Below are 16,946 nucleotides of genomic sequence, written 5' to 3'. Positions count from 1 at the left end.
TCTTTAAATGTGATCCCTTCTGAAGTTTTAACACCATTGTTTTCCCCCTATTAGCCATTGTTAAATTGGCACTTTTCAATTTATCTTTGTTTCAAATAAAGAAATACTTGGCATGCGTAAAGTTTTATCCTGTCCAGTACTACAGGAAAAATATCACATAACATTAGTTTGATAGCATTTAGGCAAATAATCATCACTAGATTTTGTAAAACCTAGCTTGTAACCTCAAGTTTCCAAAATGTAATTGGAAACACCAAATCAAAAATCATGGTGCTTTGAAACACCCAAATATATGTACATGACTCATGCAATGAAATGCAGGGTTAACTTCTTACAACTGTCAATTCCAAGGAACATTTTTTAAACCTTTTTTTGCATGAAATTGGATGTGACATACTGTGATGTGGTAGTATTACACCTTACTGGATATGACATACTATGATGTGGTAGTATTACACCTTACTGGATGTGACATACTATGATGTGGTAGTATTACACCTTACTGGATGTGACATACTATGATGTGGTAGTATTACACCTTACTGGATGTGACATACTATGATGTGGTAGTATTACACCTTATACTGATTGTGACATACTATGATGTGGTAGTATTACACCTTACTGGATGTGACATACTATGATGTGGTAGTATTACACCTTACTGGATGTGACATACTATGATGTGGTAGTATTACACCTTACTGGATATGACATACTATGATGTGGTAGTATTACACCTTACTGGATGTGACATACTATGATGTGGTAGTATTACACCTTACTGGATGTGACATACTATGATGTGGTAGTATTACACCTTACTGGATGTGACATACTATGATGTGGTAGTATTACACCTTTTCATTATTGTAATAAATGACCTAAATGATATCAAACCATAATTCATCTGGATTCTTTGAATTGTTTCTCCTTTATTTTTCCTTGTTTAACTTTAAGATATATATATATCTGATATATTATCCTCCATACAAGGCAGATAGACACCACCTTGTACTTGAGCAGTTAATGCATTCATAAATGGTACAACCTACAACATTGTCTTACTTAAATTTGAAATGAAATTGAAGAGTCTTTTTTGGTGTTTTTGTCGTATAAAAACTTATTTTGCATTTGAAGTAATCACAAAAATGTATTGAACTAAACATGTAAAACACCTGAAGAAGAACCTTGACAAGAAAAAAGGGGAATTAAATGGGGTTAGAAAAGTATTCATTGCTAAGAAAATAGTTTTTTGTATGAAAAACATGAAAATTAGTATGTATTTATTCTGCAAACATTGGATTTAATAAGTAGATAGATGGATTATATAGTTCACCTCATTTATTTAATAATAATTTTAAGCTGATTGAACCTTCATAAAAGAACAGTCATTTTTTTCAAATCAGAATTCTGCAACGAAAAATCAATTACTGATTCATTAACAGGCTTGTTTCCTTCCTTAATGATTGTACTTCATATATCATTAGACGGAACAGGATAACCGAACAACCTAGAATTTGTCTTCAGTTTCGGAATCAGAAACAATTTACTTGTAATTGTATCATTCCCATGAACATCCCTATTGTTTGTGATTTAATTTTCCATGATGTCAGATAAATACTAAATAGTTGGCTTAGAGAATTACAATAGATATAGGAAGATGTGGTATGAGTGCCAATGAGACAACTCTCCACCCAAGTAACAATTTATAAAAGTAAACCATTTTAAGTCAAGGTACAGCCTTCAAAACCGAGTCTTGGCTCACACCAAACTGCAAGTTATAAAGGTCCCGAAAAAATTACTAGTGTAAAAACCAAAAAAACTGAGAAACGAGAAACATGTATGAATTACATAAACAGACAACTTCTATACATAAGATTACAATCAGTTTTTGTCCTCTGACATCTCCACAAATCTTAAATCATTTTCATTTATTGTAAATATGTAATGTGAAATTTTTGTCATCTAAATAAAAGTAATCTCAGCTCAGATGGCTTTTGGGAGGGATTTCTGAATTTTCCTTCATCAGGAATACATGTACTTTAAGGCAAAAGATTAGAAAACCATAGAATGAATATATACATATGGGATATAATATAATCTAAAGTAATCAATACTTTCTAACGTCAGATTTTCTTGAGGGAATTGAAACCTTCCTAAAAAATACATAATAATTCAAGAATATATCAGAATTCCCTTAAAAAACCATGCCTAATAAAGTCAAAAACAATAAATATACTCTCCAGACAATATCCATGTTCATTCAATTTAAGATATTTATGTAGGAATTTTATGCTTAAGTTAAAAACTAAGTAAGATTGAGAATTGATACCCTAAGTAAAGTTAGATACAAGATTTGAAACATTCAAATTGAAAGTTGCTTTGGATACTTTGGGGACTAATATTAATGGGAGATCGGTAACTTTTAGATGCAATATAAAGTTTTGAGAGTTGATTGCTTTTGTTGGGTTTTGGTCAAAAAAGGTTGGTTTGGTGATAGACTAACTACACAATAAATCAGAGCGTCAAATCACATGATTCTGCATGTACCCATCTCAATAGGTCTTCAATTTATTTTATTCTTAACCAAATTGCTAGTCAGAAATTAGTATGAAATTAGTAGGAGTTTATAGGATTTCATGTTGAAGGGTTATTTGCTTTTTAAATTTGTGATCAGCTACAATTACAAGAAGATATATTTGATTTTATATTGAAACCAGTCCTTGAAGAATCAAATCTCATTTTATTTCAGTTCTTTTTAATTCAAACAGAAAAATTCATTTTCTAATAAAATGAAGAGCTTTCCTTAGGAAAACACAGATGATTAATTTCTATGCAATAAATGTCTTTGGCAAACATGAGTTTGATTTCAGAGTCAGAAATGTATTACATGATTGTGATAGATTAATTGTATTGTAACCAAACTTATGTTTCAAGAAACTGAAAGAAAACCATCTCGTAATTATAAATTTTAAAGGCTTTATCGCTTTCTATCACTGCCTATAACTATTTCTCAGTGGTTTTACAAAACTTTTGGAGTGTAAAAATTCCTATGTATGGTAATTCTAAATAAATTTCTTTTACATTTGTTATTATTGTTTCAATTTGGTTGACAGCTATGGCTTTTCTACACTCTTCACAACACTCCCAAAAAGTGGGCGCATTATGTTTGCGCGCATTTGGGGATTAAAATGTTTTACGTTTGCGCGCAGCTTTTGATTACATTTGCGCGCATTCATTTTACAGGTAAATTCAGGTAAAAATTTAAATTAAATTACAATTGACTATATATATTTTTCATTTTCATAATAAACATGACTATCAATTATTAATTTTGAAAATATTTCTTAATTCAAATTGTAATTTGATCATATAAAATTGTAAAACAAATTTTAAAGTGAGCATTATAAACTCCGTAGTATAGCTTAAGACATACATGTAACTTCATTGCGAATGTTTCAGAATAAAAAGTGTTTCAATGAATAGTGATCGTTTTTAAAATTAGTAAATAATTTAAGTTATTTCTTTAAAGTTACACCAAGGCACAAACATGGAGTTTCGGCACGTAACAACATGTGAAGTAATGAATTTATCAATTATACCTTTACCTTTTTTAAGATTAGCTATGTTTAAGCATTTTAACAATTTTATCTGTATAGATTTCTAGGATTTAGTGCTTGTGCAAAAAAAAACGGAATTATCTTGCTCGAAATACCACTTCCACCTTATCGTTGGTGAGCAGGGTAAATAATTGAACAAATTATAAATAAATAAGTATTATTACCTGTATTTTACCTGGGTTTACCTGTCAAAAAAATGCACGCAATTGTAATCAAAAGCTGCGCGCAAACGTAATGATTTTTGCGCGCAAATGTAGTGGTAATGCGCGCAAACGTAAAGCACCGCAAAAAGTAATCAAATTTTATAAAATGGTCCTTTTTAAAATCAGTTTGCCAAGTTTTTCTCCTATGAACAGGCATACATCCATTTATCAGTACCGCTACACAGCAGTGGGGTAATTTAATTTGCAACAGTAAAAACCCACATTTTATGAACCAAGTTTCAAATACAATGCAGTTATTTCTTAATTTTTATCAAAATTATATATACCAGTATATTGATTCTTTGAGTTTGTTATATAATGAATAAAAGAAAATTGCTAAGTATGAAACAAAACTGTTTGTACAGTACTTATTAGTATGGACATTAATGATATTTTCTGACCATCTGACCCCTATTCAGATAGAATATCAGATACAAAATAAACTGTAAATATGGCCCTTGCTATGGCAAAATCAATAGACCAATAAAACAAGTGAAATCTAATGGTTCAAATATTGGTTTTAAATCAGACTTGTGTTTATACAGACCAATGTATTGTGAAACATGATGTCAAAATATGGAAGTACAAATGATGCTTTTATTATAGTTCTTATGAAATAGATGACAGCTTTATTATTTGCTGTCTACATGTATTTGTAATTTGAACAGTTTCCAATATATTTATTTGATATTGGCCTTATTAGCCAGCCAATCTGTCTCTTAATTACCATTCAAGATTTTAATATGGGACAAAAATCTGAATTAAAGGCATATAATCGAAATTATAGATGATGTGTAAATATGAATGTATTCTAAAGAGCTTAGCAACTTTCCAGAGAAACAATTAACATTGAAGGGAAGGGTTACAATTAGTAAATGATTCATCTTGTTTTAATTTGAAGGGTACAGAAAATATCATTAGTAGAATGTAGGAACACAATTCACCAAGGATCAGCTGAATACTAAAAAAGGTTTTAGGCTCTTTTACATTAAATCATTTCTGGCTTAAAGTACACATATTTACACTAGCCAGTCATATTACTTCTTTATAAAGTAATTGTGTTGTTAAAAAGAAGAAAAACAGCTGTAATTCAATAAAAAGACAATTGATTTTTAGTATATAAGGAAATTTGTTTCTTTTTTCTATGAATAATTGATGAAGTTGATTAGGTATCTTTATTAGTGGAACCAATTTGTGATACAAGTTCTGTTTATGAAAAGAGTCTTTGGCAGATCAAATATTTTGTGTACAGGTTTCCATTCTACATCCTTATATTATATAACAAACAGCATATTGTGTAAATAATCCGGTCCAGAATTCATACATACTGTCTTTTTGCCAGAATCCCCTGGGGACCAGATTCCTCATGGGAATGACTTATTCTCCAAATTTCACACCCTTTAATCATCGTACTATAAACATGTTTTGCCTTGTTTATATTTTGCATAAATTTCATAAGGTATCTATCATGTTTCACCTATTTTAATAGTACATGTATATAAGTTACTATGTAAATCAGTGTTTGAGCTTTTTTAATCAATAATTAATTATTTATCTAATGCTGCTGTTTTATGAATATCTCACAACATGAATACTATATACAAAGAAGGATCTATTTTCAAGAAAAACATGATATAGCTTTGATGAAAAAAACTTAACTTCAAATTGGCATCAAGCACAAATATCCCCATAGGAAATTAGAAGAAAAGTTGTGGCCTTAGTCTAATGTATTGATCATTTGGAACCAGGGATAGAAAAGCTATGGTTCAATTGATTAAATAGAAAATATTACTTTAACAGTACACTGAGTGCAGGCTGTAATTGTGTCCATGGCCTCAGTTATTTAAGTAAGGTAAATTGACCTGTATTTCAATCCATTACTCTACCTGTGTGCTGGGTTTCAAGATTAATTTAGATAATTTTCTTTTGTGGACTTCTTTTTTGATGACATAAAAAGCAAAGAGAATCTGATTTAATGAACATAATATAATGTGATGTGTTAATATTATAGGATTAAGATCAAGTTCTCTCTTCACTGTAAAATGTTAGGATTTGCTTATTCAGCAAGTTTCATATCTATTGAAAATTAGTTTTATATACCTGACTGTTATGACAGAAATAGAAAATTGTCAGTAAAAAAGAATAAAAATCTTTTTCTCACAATGAAAAATCAATAATTTGAGGTTGGTATAAAGGAAGGATTAGTAAAACACTTTTGTGGTAATAGTGGTTTGTAATATTAATATTAAGACTTTCATAGCTAAATCTTGTCCTATTGTAGTGATTATATGGTTTGTAACTTTTGAAAGTGTTCTTTTCCCTGAGAAAGGTTTGTAAATTGGTATACCACATCTGACACTGCACAGGTTTCCTTTAACATAATATATATAATGAAAACAAAATTCCCATGGGAAAGTGTCAAACACTGTCTAAGAATTTAGTTGTGTTAAATATAACTGTTACTTAGTAGCAAAATACAATTATTATAGTGATAACAATTTTTTTTTCAGTCCCAGAAAAATGATCGTGAAGAAATCCGTAGAAAGCTGGCAATGGGACCTGTTGAGGATGACTTTGAAAGTGAAATGTTTAAAAAACCAGGTTTTTCCTCCAAATTACAGACGGGTATGAACTTACAGATCTGCTTCATGAACGAATCTCAAGGAGACAAGGATGAGACAGCTGTGTCATTACCTGATGTGGTTCCTGTCATTTCAGAGGTATGAGCTAATATTTCAACCTCAAAAATAACCCCCACCCCCTTTTTCAAGTAATGTGAACATTGACATTCAATTGCATTCCCAGTAAATGTTTTTTTTTTATTGCCTGTATGTAAAAAGTAAAATCACAAAAATACTGAACTCAGAGGAAAATTTAATCGGAAAGTCCCTAATCACATGGCAAAATCAAATGACAAAACACATCAAACGACTGGACAACAACTGTCATATTCCTGACTTGGTACAGGCATTTTCAAATGTAGTAGAAAATGGTGGATTGAACCTGGTTTTATAGCGCTAAACCTCTCACTTGTACGACAGTCGCATCTAATTTGATAATATTGATAATGATGAGTGAACAAAACAAACAGACACAATAGGTTAAAAGGTCAAAAATAATGGTAAAAGTCTAATTCAGCAGGTCACATTCATTGAAAGGGAAGAGGATTGTAGTTACGACACAAGGAACACATCCGATATCATCTATATAACAGATATTGCATGACACTCAACCGACCCTCATAGTCAAATACTAGATATAAATCCTAATCAAGTGGCAAAATCAAGAGCTCAAACACATCAAACGAAGGGATAACAACTGTCATACTCCTGAGTGCTTAACCTCTCACTTGTACAACAGTCTCATCCAATCCCATTATATTTACAACGATGCGGAAACATAATGAATACATTTTGTAAATTAGTCAAAATATGGGTACAGTAGTCATCACTGTGTTACAATCTTAAAAGCATCTATCAAATTAAAAACACATTCATTGCTTCGCTTGTCTGACGTCAGAAAATTTATACGTCACATAGGAAGAAATTTTGTCATTCAATGTCTTCAATGTTTATTCAAAACAATTTTATAATTTCACATGGAGAATGTTGGCATACAGGGTTAAAAAATCAAAAATATGTTAGAAGTAATTTCAGAAATAGACCGAGATTTAAAATTGTCCAGAAGTTCTTTAGAATTTTTAAGAATCCACAAATGGTTATTTAATTCTTATTATTTAAACTGAATAATAGACAAATCTGTTAGTTCTAACAGTATCTTAAATTTTTAATTTTCATTTCTTGCTTAAAAAGCTCCAGTGTTATGTCATTGAACCAAGTAGAGAAAAATGCTATGTATTTTAAAAATGACTGGAATTGCAAATATTAGTTTTAGTTATGAAATTTGTTAATTGTAAGTGCTTGTATTATAATTTTTGTGTAACCCTTAATACAATGTAATAGTTGTAAGCCATAAAATCACATGTTGCCTTTCTTCATTGTCTTTTTGTTGTGGGTTTGCTGTCCTATGTCTTAGAATACATAATATGTAAATTTCTTAGAGTAGACATTGAATTCAGCCATGACATCTATGTAAAAGTTATTTGTTCAATAATTTTAAATGACTTTACATCTCTTATATATATTTTTATATTCTTCACCAGACGAAGTCTGATGCTAAATCTACAGAAGATAATAAAGGAGCAATAAATGATAGAGATGAGGATTTCTTCAAGAAACAAGCAAGATTACAACAAGAAGCTAAAATAGCATTAGCTCAGGTATGTCAGGGGAAATTATTCACCCACATATTCACATCACTGACTTGCTGAGCAAGATTTGTTCTAATTAAGCTGTATTGAAATCACATGAAAACCAGGAGTTCCAATGAGTAGTTTTTTGGCTTTACATCAGAAACAAGATTACCAGAAATATAATACAGTTTACAACACTTGGTAAAAACCAGCACCATTTGCAAACTCAAAAATACCTATTGAAAAAGAATCATAACTAAATTATATGTGACATTAATCAGCCACCCATCAAGTCAGACAATATAAGGTTTATAAAGAAGTACTTGTATGAGCCTGTTTCAGTTTGAAATGCTACTATTAAAGGAATAAGCAATTGGACATTAAAGAAGCAAGCAGGATACTTGACTCTGACCTGTTAGTCATGTTACAGTTACATTGAAACACAGTGTGCTAATGTAAGGTTTTCTGATTAGTTATGTTTAGGTAAAAGACTCTTCAATAAACCACTAGTATTTCAGGTATGCCCTTTCACTATGAGGTTGTAATACTTTGTTAATATCATTTTTGTAATTTTTATAGTCCAATGCTGGGGTAGGAATATGACTTGTAATGAAAAGCATTCTTCCACAATAAATCTCTATTTTTATGCTAAAATAGGGTACCTTTAAAAGATTTCAACATATTACGATATCTATATATCTGCTGTAAAGGTATTTGAAATTTTGTTTGTTCTTAGTGACAGAATGAATCTTCTATAACAAATTTTGTTTAATCTTTTACTTTGATGTATTGCAATAATATTTGATTTTTCAGGCTAGTACTATGGCCCATATGCAAGTAGAAGTAGAAAAACAGAAAAAGAAGAAATCTCCTGTAGCTGATATAGTAAGTAGGAATTGTAACTATGATATATTTTATAAGGCTGATGACTGAAATGACTTGGATAAGTTTCGTGTAACTTTCTTGACACCTTAATTGTCTTTAGTCTAACTGAACTTTGCCTGCCTAAAGGTTGTTAATTTTATCAGGAGCGGTTCAAATAAAAGATTTTGACATTGATAAATGTCGCTTGTGAATAATGTGCCATAAGAGATAGTAAGTTTAGCAAAAATTACTGGTTTCGGACAATTTTTGCTAGTCTGAGGCATCAGACTAGGGACTAATGATGCAGGCTTGGTTATTAACTTGTTAGTATACTTGTTGAAGATCGATTCAGTGAACTTAACATGATTGTATCACACTAATAACAGGTTGTCTTGATGATGCATGTAGTATTTACTTGGGAACATTCATTAATCTATAAATCAAAAACAATTAGAAAAACTATAATTTCAATGTTGTGTTTACAAACTAACTGTATTTTATGGGATTGTCTTAATGATGCATGTTATATTTACTGCGGAACATTCATTAATCTATAAATTTATTATAAAACCATTAGAAAAACTATAATTTGTGTTCACAAACTAAATGTATTTTGATGGTGACAAGACAAGATCTTTAAGTCAGACTTTATTGGTTTTAATAAAACCCAAAAGTACTTAAAAGCAATCTCCTGAAAGAAGAGGTATGTAAGATACAAGTTTAGATAACAAGTAAAAGAATTATTTGTATTTGTAGATTGGTCTGCCATTTTCTAACCATCATAGATATGGTAAATCTGTTTATGAGATGAATGTAGGACAGTTACAGACACTGGTCAATGACCTTCACACACAAATAGAAAGTAAGTTGAAGTTCTGGTATCTCTATAACATTGCAGATCTTCACATGACACCATTACTTGTAATATTTTATAACAGAGGTGTATCACAATAAAGAGGTAGATATTACTGCAACATCTGATCTCGATGCAAGAAGAAGAAAAAAAACCTCCAGAAAATATAGTCATGATGCTTCAACCACTAAGAACCTGATACCATATAGTCTTAAAAGGATAAATACCACATTTTGTGCTGACATGAATTATCATTGATATGGTTATATTTATAAATTAACTGTTTACAAAATTTAGAATTTTTGAAATACTAAGGCTTTTCTACCTCAGGCATAGATTACCTTAGCTGGATTTGGCAAAACTTTTAGGAATTTTGGTCCTCTATGCTCTTCAACTTCATACTTTATTTGGCCTTTTTAACTTTTTTGGAATCGAGCGTCACTGATGAGTCAAAATTTAGTCCTGGTATCTATGATGAGTTTATTTGTTCACGATGGCCTTAATTAAAAATAAAAATCATAATTTATCAATAAAGAAATTACAGCTCTCCTCTACAAACATATTGTACTGACACTTCTCCATTGTTGAAGGTTTATCTTAACTAATAAATCATAAGTTTATTTGTGTTTTGGGGTTGCTGTCTCATTTACTAATGTTTACCATTCATGATTTTTTAAGGTGGATCGGGACTATTCGACTGCGCATAATTTCACGCATGAATTACAATGCACACAAAAAGAATGTGTCGTAAATTCGATATTTTTTTTAATTTTTTTTTTGATTGATAAGAAATGTTAAATCATTATAGTTATGTCACCAAAAAAAATGTTATCATTATTATGTGTATCTGTGAAAGGCTCAAAATGACATTTCATCCAATTTCACCATTTCCCGCCAAAATGTGGGTTTTAAGGCAAAATATATTTTTTTCCTTATCGGTGACCTATGTTTTTAATTTGCTCATTCTTTGAAGCTATATTTCAGCTTTTTATATTTAAGTGTTGGACCAAGTGTCATAGAAAGTTTTTTTGACATTCCGATAAAAATATGTCAACACCTCTATTTTCCATATCATTTCATTGAAAAATGGTCCCTTTTACATAACGTAACGGTACCCAAATTGCACCGAGTACCCAAATTGCACCTATTTAGCAAAACTAGCAGGGAAAATCTGGGAAAATCTTACAAGATTTTCTAGAGACTAAAAAATTTGTTTTTTTATGATTTGATACTAAGCACATCTTTCAACATAGGTAAAACTATTTAGATATGTACAAAACGTTTACAGTATCTATCAACAGATGAAGTATTTACTGAAAAGGCTAAATGTACTGAAACGTCGCCATGCGACGTCATCAAAACGTCATCTTTTTAAAATGAGCAAATACAATATCAGTGTTCTCCCCAGGCCGTTTTAGCGTCGCGGTACCGCGACGCTATATTTTTTCACCGTGATGCTATAATTCCCGCGACGCTATAATTATTCCCGCGATGCTATAATTATTTTTGAAGATGCTATTTTACTTGTACTCAATTTTGAACTTTCATCTATTATCGATTATGATCATAAAAATTATATCACCTTTAATTGTAATCCCTTTAAGTCGGACACTAAAGGCAATTAAGAGATTGAATAGCTAGCTATAGTTGTTAATTGCCCTCAGGGTGATAACTGTTTGGATGCGAATATCCCAAGCCAAGCTGACACTTGTGACATGACTATTAATACCACGTGTCTTCAATCACCAATTTCGACATGGAAAAATGCAATCACAAAACATTTCGAAATCTACGTTTTGTAATACGAAATTTCAAAGATTGAAACGATTTTTTTTTTTTAAAAAAAGGTCCCTTTTATTTGTGCATCTTTCCAAAAATTACTTTCTTTCTCTTCCGGTAATACGAGAGCGAGAATTTTGGTTTAGAGCTAAACTAAGTTTAATACTTCTTTAAAAAGTTATCATAATTGGCTTAAGTCTATGTTTAATCCATTTATTGCATTAAAAGCGTCTTATTCATTCACAATCTCTTGTCAAACAATGTTTATTCTCGGACTCATTTTCGTAAATTTTTCTACGGCCGCCATTGCACATTTTTGTGTAAACTGCGGATCGGAACCGGACCAGATATGACAAAAATCCGCATTTTCATGATAATGACAACAGATGGACAGTAGACAGAAAAAAAATACCCAGAGAGAAAACTACGCATTAATAGACTATTTGTTAGATAACTTTGTTAAAAATACATATCATTTTGATGTAAAGATAAGAAACAACTGGGACTAATTTATTGAGTGCCATGAAACAATGAATTTCATAAACATGATAAAAAAAGTTTTTAAATAGATTTTTTTTTGCTACTTTTGCTACTTTATCTTTACTTGATATAATATAAAAATAGTTAATTTTGTGTACTAGATATTTAGTTTTGTATATAAACAGGTTGATCTGTAATGAACCATTCATTCATTTGACTTATTGTTGTGTAACTGAAACCACATATTTATTTTTATTTGGCACAAGAGGAAAAAAATAATTCTGTAACAATAAATGAATAAAGAAAACATAAACTGAAACAACTGTTTTTGTGGTTATAGTTTAATTGTATTCTCAGTTATGAATTGAACAATATAAACTAAAACATATAAAGGAAATAGAGTATCAACGCGACGCGACAAACGACATTAAAAAAAATACAGTTATTTTTTTTACGCAAAATGTGATGCTATCCAAAATTTCTGGGGAGAACACTGAATATGTTACAAGTATCCATTTAAAAAATAATGAAGAGTAAGCATGGACTAATATCCAATTGTTCAAAATATTTAAAGAAATTAAACAAAAGCTCTGTTATTAGACTTTTGACTATGTGAATTTAAGCATGGAAGCAATTTGGGTACTCCTCATTTCAGAGTCATTGATGGTTTGGAGGTCAGTTTAGACCAATTTTTCTATGATTCCATATGGAATAAAAATCAAATTGGTGTACCTTTATAATAAAGAAGGATAGGGCTACAAAATAAACACAGAATGGACATTTTTGTTTTCATCATAAAAAAACGTAGATGAAAAAACTGTCAAAATAGGTGCAATTTGGGTACCGTCACGTTACCTGTTTAAAAGAAAAATATTGAGCTTAAATGGTCTGTGACCCCCTATTTTTGTTTCGACCAATTTGATTCACTTTCTGTGAAAAATAAAATAACAAAATATATGGCACTTCTGATAGAAACCTCAAATAGGCCCGAGCCACCTTAACTGATTTGAAATGACAAAATTTACTTTATTGGAATTTGAGAAATACCTGTTCATTTATGATAACATTAATGGTATTAAATTTTACTGCACTAGATGCACCAGTTTGACAATTAATGTCTCTTCAGTGATACTTGAGGCCAAAATATAGAAATAAACTATAACTTCATAATGTCTATCAATCCTTATACAATTTTAACGAGATGTTGAGCATATTGACCAGCTGGTTATAGTCTGATTTATGTTTGTTTACACTGAATTAAAATTTTCAGATTTAAATGAAGACTTGGTAAAACTGCTTATGGAAAGAGATGATCTACATATGATGCAGGATTCTAAACTTGTAGATATAGAAGATTTGACAAGGTAATTTTTCCATCTATGTCTTTAGCCTTGAATATCAGTGTGATATAACATTAATATTTTTGTAGATATACAAGTTATATATACATTTTTTCATTGTGATATTTAAAAAAAAAATGTTTTCTTACAATTAGTTTTCTAAATGAATCTATTTGCTTTTCAAGTTTATACTTCAGAAGTATATCAGAACTAATTGAAATCAATTTTAAGGGTGAAAATCCTCTTCTCTTTTCTTTATATTACTTCTGTTATATTAATTTTCCTACTAAGTTTTTTTTGGAAAAATACTTTTATTTTGTCCAATATCCCTTTCTTTTGCTGTTGAATAAAGTAGATAAACTACTTATACCACTAGGTCCCAAGGCTGGTGCTTATTAACTATCTTAACATGTATCTTCCTAACATGGTAACAAAAGGGATATAACTGTTGTCCAAACTACATCTAGCCAGTACTATCTATTGACATGTTGTGATAGAAAAACAATTACCAGAACTTCTTTTTAAAGTGACATCATTTTTTTCTATATATATACATTTTTTGAAAATATTTTTTTTTCTTCAGGAGAGCTGAAGAAAAGGCATACAGAATTAACAATAAACCACAGAAGGAAAAACTTTGACACCTTTTAAAAGTGTTATCCGTGTCTTCCTGTCATCTGACTTGCAGAGTAGTCTTCATTGGACATCATGCATCCAATCAAATGATAGACCCACCCCCATGTGACTATGTGCCTAGCATGCAGGCAATGTGATATTATGTATGCAAGAAGCTATAATCAAGATGTGATTAAACAACAGGCATATATTTGAATTTGTCACAAAAACAAGGTGTTTTTTTATTATTTATTTTATAATATGTGCCAAAGATTACAGCAAGTTATTGTATGAAATCCATGTATCTGCACCAAAAACAAAATAATACCAGAAAAAAATCATGAAATACACAGGAAAGTATACCAATTAATTGTATGCAGATTTTATAGAATGCTAAAATCACTTTTGTAACAAATTAATATAGACTCATTCAAAAAGATTTTTACAAGATATACAAATTTCCTAGAATTTGTATTGTAAAACAAAACAAATTATGCAAAAGAATGATGGTCATTATTTTAAATAATAAGAAGACAGTGGGATGATTTCCATTTTTTTTATCATCATGTTAAAAGTGTAACAAAATAACAAATCATGTGAAGGTTGTAAAATTTACAGATATATAAATATATATATATGAACAGATATATTAAAACATTAGTTATGATGTAGTCTGATTTGATTTGGTTAAGTAATATTGATAGTATACATGTTATAAATTATGAACAGTTTTTATTAATATACGTTAGTTATACAGTGGATTTTTTTGTTAATGTAAAATATCTTAATGATATTAATGATTTGTTGTCTGACATTATTTTCAATCTGTTGATATTTAAAAAAAGAAAAGAAAGAATCTCTTTTGCTTTCTGAGGTAACGTTTTTTATGCCCCATTTTTGGGCAATATGTTATTCGATCTGTGTGTCCCTTGGTTTGTCCGTGTATACCCTTTCAGGTTTGAGGTAGTTTTTGATGAAGTTGAGGTCCAATCAACTTGAAACTTAGTACACATGTTATCTCTGATATGATCTTTCTAATTTAAATGCCAAATTAGAGTTTTGACCCTAATTTCACAGTCCACTGAACATAGAAATGATGGTTTGAGTGGGACATCTGTGTACTTTGGACACTTTCTTGTTCAGTTTTGTCTCTACAATTTTTCTCTATTTTGTCTTCATAACATACATCATTATGAAAAAATACAGGTCCTTCAAATGAAAATAAAATCATTTATATTTTGAATATAAGCAAAACTCAAATCAAAATAACAATCATTTATTACTATAAAGTCCGCCTTTGAAATGAGCCTTGATAATTCTTTCAAAATTTAAATAAAAGGAAATGATTTGGTAAAGGGAGAGGACTTGAGAGTTTCTTGACAATATTTGTTTATCCTGATTGTTGCTCAAATAAATAATGTGATTCAGACACTGAAGAGCAAAAATAATTTAATGGCCTTAAATTCACTTGAATGCACTAAAGAAACTGTGTATTTGAAAACGAAAATTTTACTAAAATAAATATCTTATTGGCATCTATTTGCCATAGGAGCAATTTAGGCTCTTAATTACCTATTTGTATCTCTTAATTGTGAATTCTGTTAACTTAAGATGAAAAGAAATTGATGATCATCATAGAAAAATAGAGAAATCTATACATGAATTGTTAAAATTTCATGTAATCGGACGATGAAATATATTTTAACTCATTATCAGTTATCATTTAGTTTTCATGGAAATGAAAGAAAGGAAAAAATACCTTATATGTTTGTATTTACCTAAATTTCATCCAATCCAATTGTTTTGAAAATTTGGACCAAAAGATATCTAAAATGATATACATCAGCATATATTAATGGATATAGAGTTATATTTGAAAATACGCAATTTCACATTTCTGATACATTATTTTTAGAGTGTCTTGAAAGTCCATCCTTGAATATCATTAGAATTTTTACTTACAATTTACCCATAGGAATGAAATATTTTGTTTTCCATTTTCCTCTACAATTTTATTTTGTGAAGACCCATATAAATTAGAGTTGTGTTGGAAACATTTTTTTCCAGATAATAGTCTGTTATAAAAAGAATTGTGGCTGTGCCACTTATAAATGGGTATCATTACATATTTATTTGAAATAGTTAGTGAGTTTTATAATAGTTTTTACTCTAGTAAGTAGTAATTTCATTTAATTATAAATCTAACAAAGTTGAAGTTGAGTAGTAACAGATATATACAATTAACAAGAAGATCTTAACAAAATTTCCACCAGATAATTTACTTGAAGTTTTTTAGAAGTCAAGGGAAAATGTTTGAAACCCTTGCTCAGATTCAAATGTAAATTGTATTTAAATTAATGTTTTTTTAATGATAATGTTTTGTTTAATTTTTTTCTTGATATATTCCATATGTTAAAACCATGTATTTGTTATGATAAACTGAATATCATTTATTGATAATAAACTGCAATTTTGTTTTTTATAGATTAGTTATTCATAAATTTATTCTTACCTCAAAAGGACATAGTTAGGTTTTAATTATATAATTGGTTTCTACACAAAATAAACAGCAAAATACAACCACAGCTAATAAATCTCAAGCTCTGAATAGTCAGGAGCTTGTTCCACTTGTCATTAAGCCTATTCATGATAAAAAATATCAGCACTATCTTAAATTATAATTATCTAATAACTTGCTCATCTTATCTTTTTAATCATTTTAGTTTAATCACTTGTTTTAACTTTGATGAAACTAATGGCTGCCAAACAGTCTGTGCAATAACTTAAAATCACTCTGATGAAATATTTTCAAGTTAAGAATTCCTGTGACTAAATGAAGCTCAAGTTCAATTTACCTGATTTAAGCTTTTGTTGTTGTTGAGTTGTAGAACTTTAAGGGACGTAGAGTGATACGTAGAGTGTTGTACATGTGATAGC

At 29.8% G+C, this 16,946-nt stretch overlaps 1 protein-coding gene across 2 annotated transcripts in view; it reads left to right on the top strand.

Annotated features, from left to right (window-relative positions):
* The window catches only part of LOC139514676 (IQCJ-SCHIP1 readthrough transcript protein-like), a 51,089-nt gene extending 34,598 nt beyond the window's left edge, over positions 1-16,491 (top strand). For both annotated transcript variants that reach the window (XM_071304156.1, XM_071304157.1), the window contains 6 exons: positions 6,337-6,546; positions 7,989-8,105; positions 8,892-8,963; positions 9,699-9,804; positions 13,325-13,418; positions 13,978-16,491. In XM_071304156.1, coding sequence (XP_071160257.1) covers positions 6,337-6,546; positions 7,989-8,105; positions 8,892-8,963; positions 9,699-9,804; positions 13,325-13,418; positions 13,978-14,035 — 657 coding nt within the window. In that variant the 3' untranslated portion in view covers positions 14,036-16,491. The remainder of the gene's footprint in view (positions 1-6,336; positions 6,547-7,988; positions 8,106-8,891; positions 8,964-9,698; positions 9,805-13,324; positions 13,419-13,977) is intronic.
* The last annotated feature ends 455 nt before the right edge of the window (positions 16,492-16,946 follow it).

This window comes from Mytilus edulis, chromosome 3, assembly GCF_963676685.1.
Source record: "Mytilus edulis chromosome 3, xbMytEdul2.2, whole genome shotgun sequence".
Taxonomy (NCBI): Eukaryota; Metazoa; Mollusca; class Bivalvia; order Mytilida; family Mytilidae; genus Mytilus; species Mytilus edulis.
The sequence above is the reverse complement of the archived record's forward strand: the minus strand, read 5'-3'. Positions and strand labels throughout refer to the sequence as shown.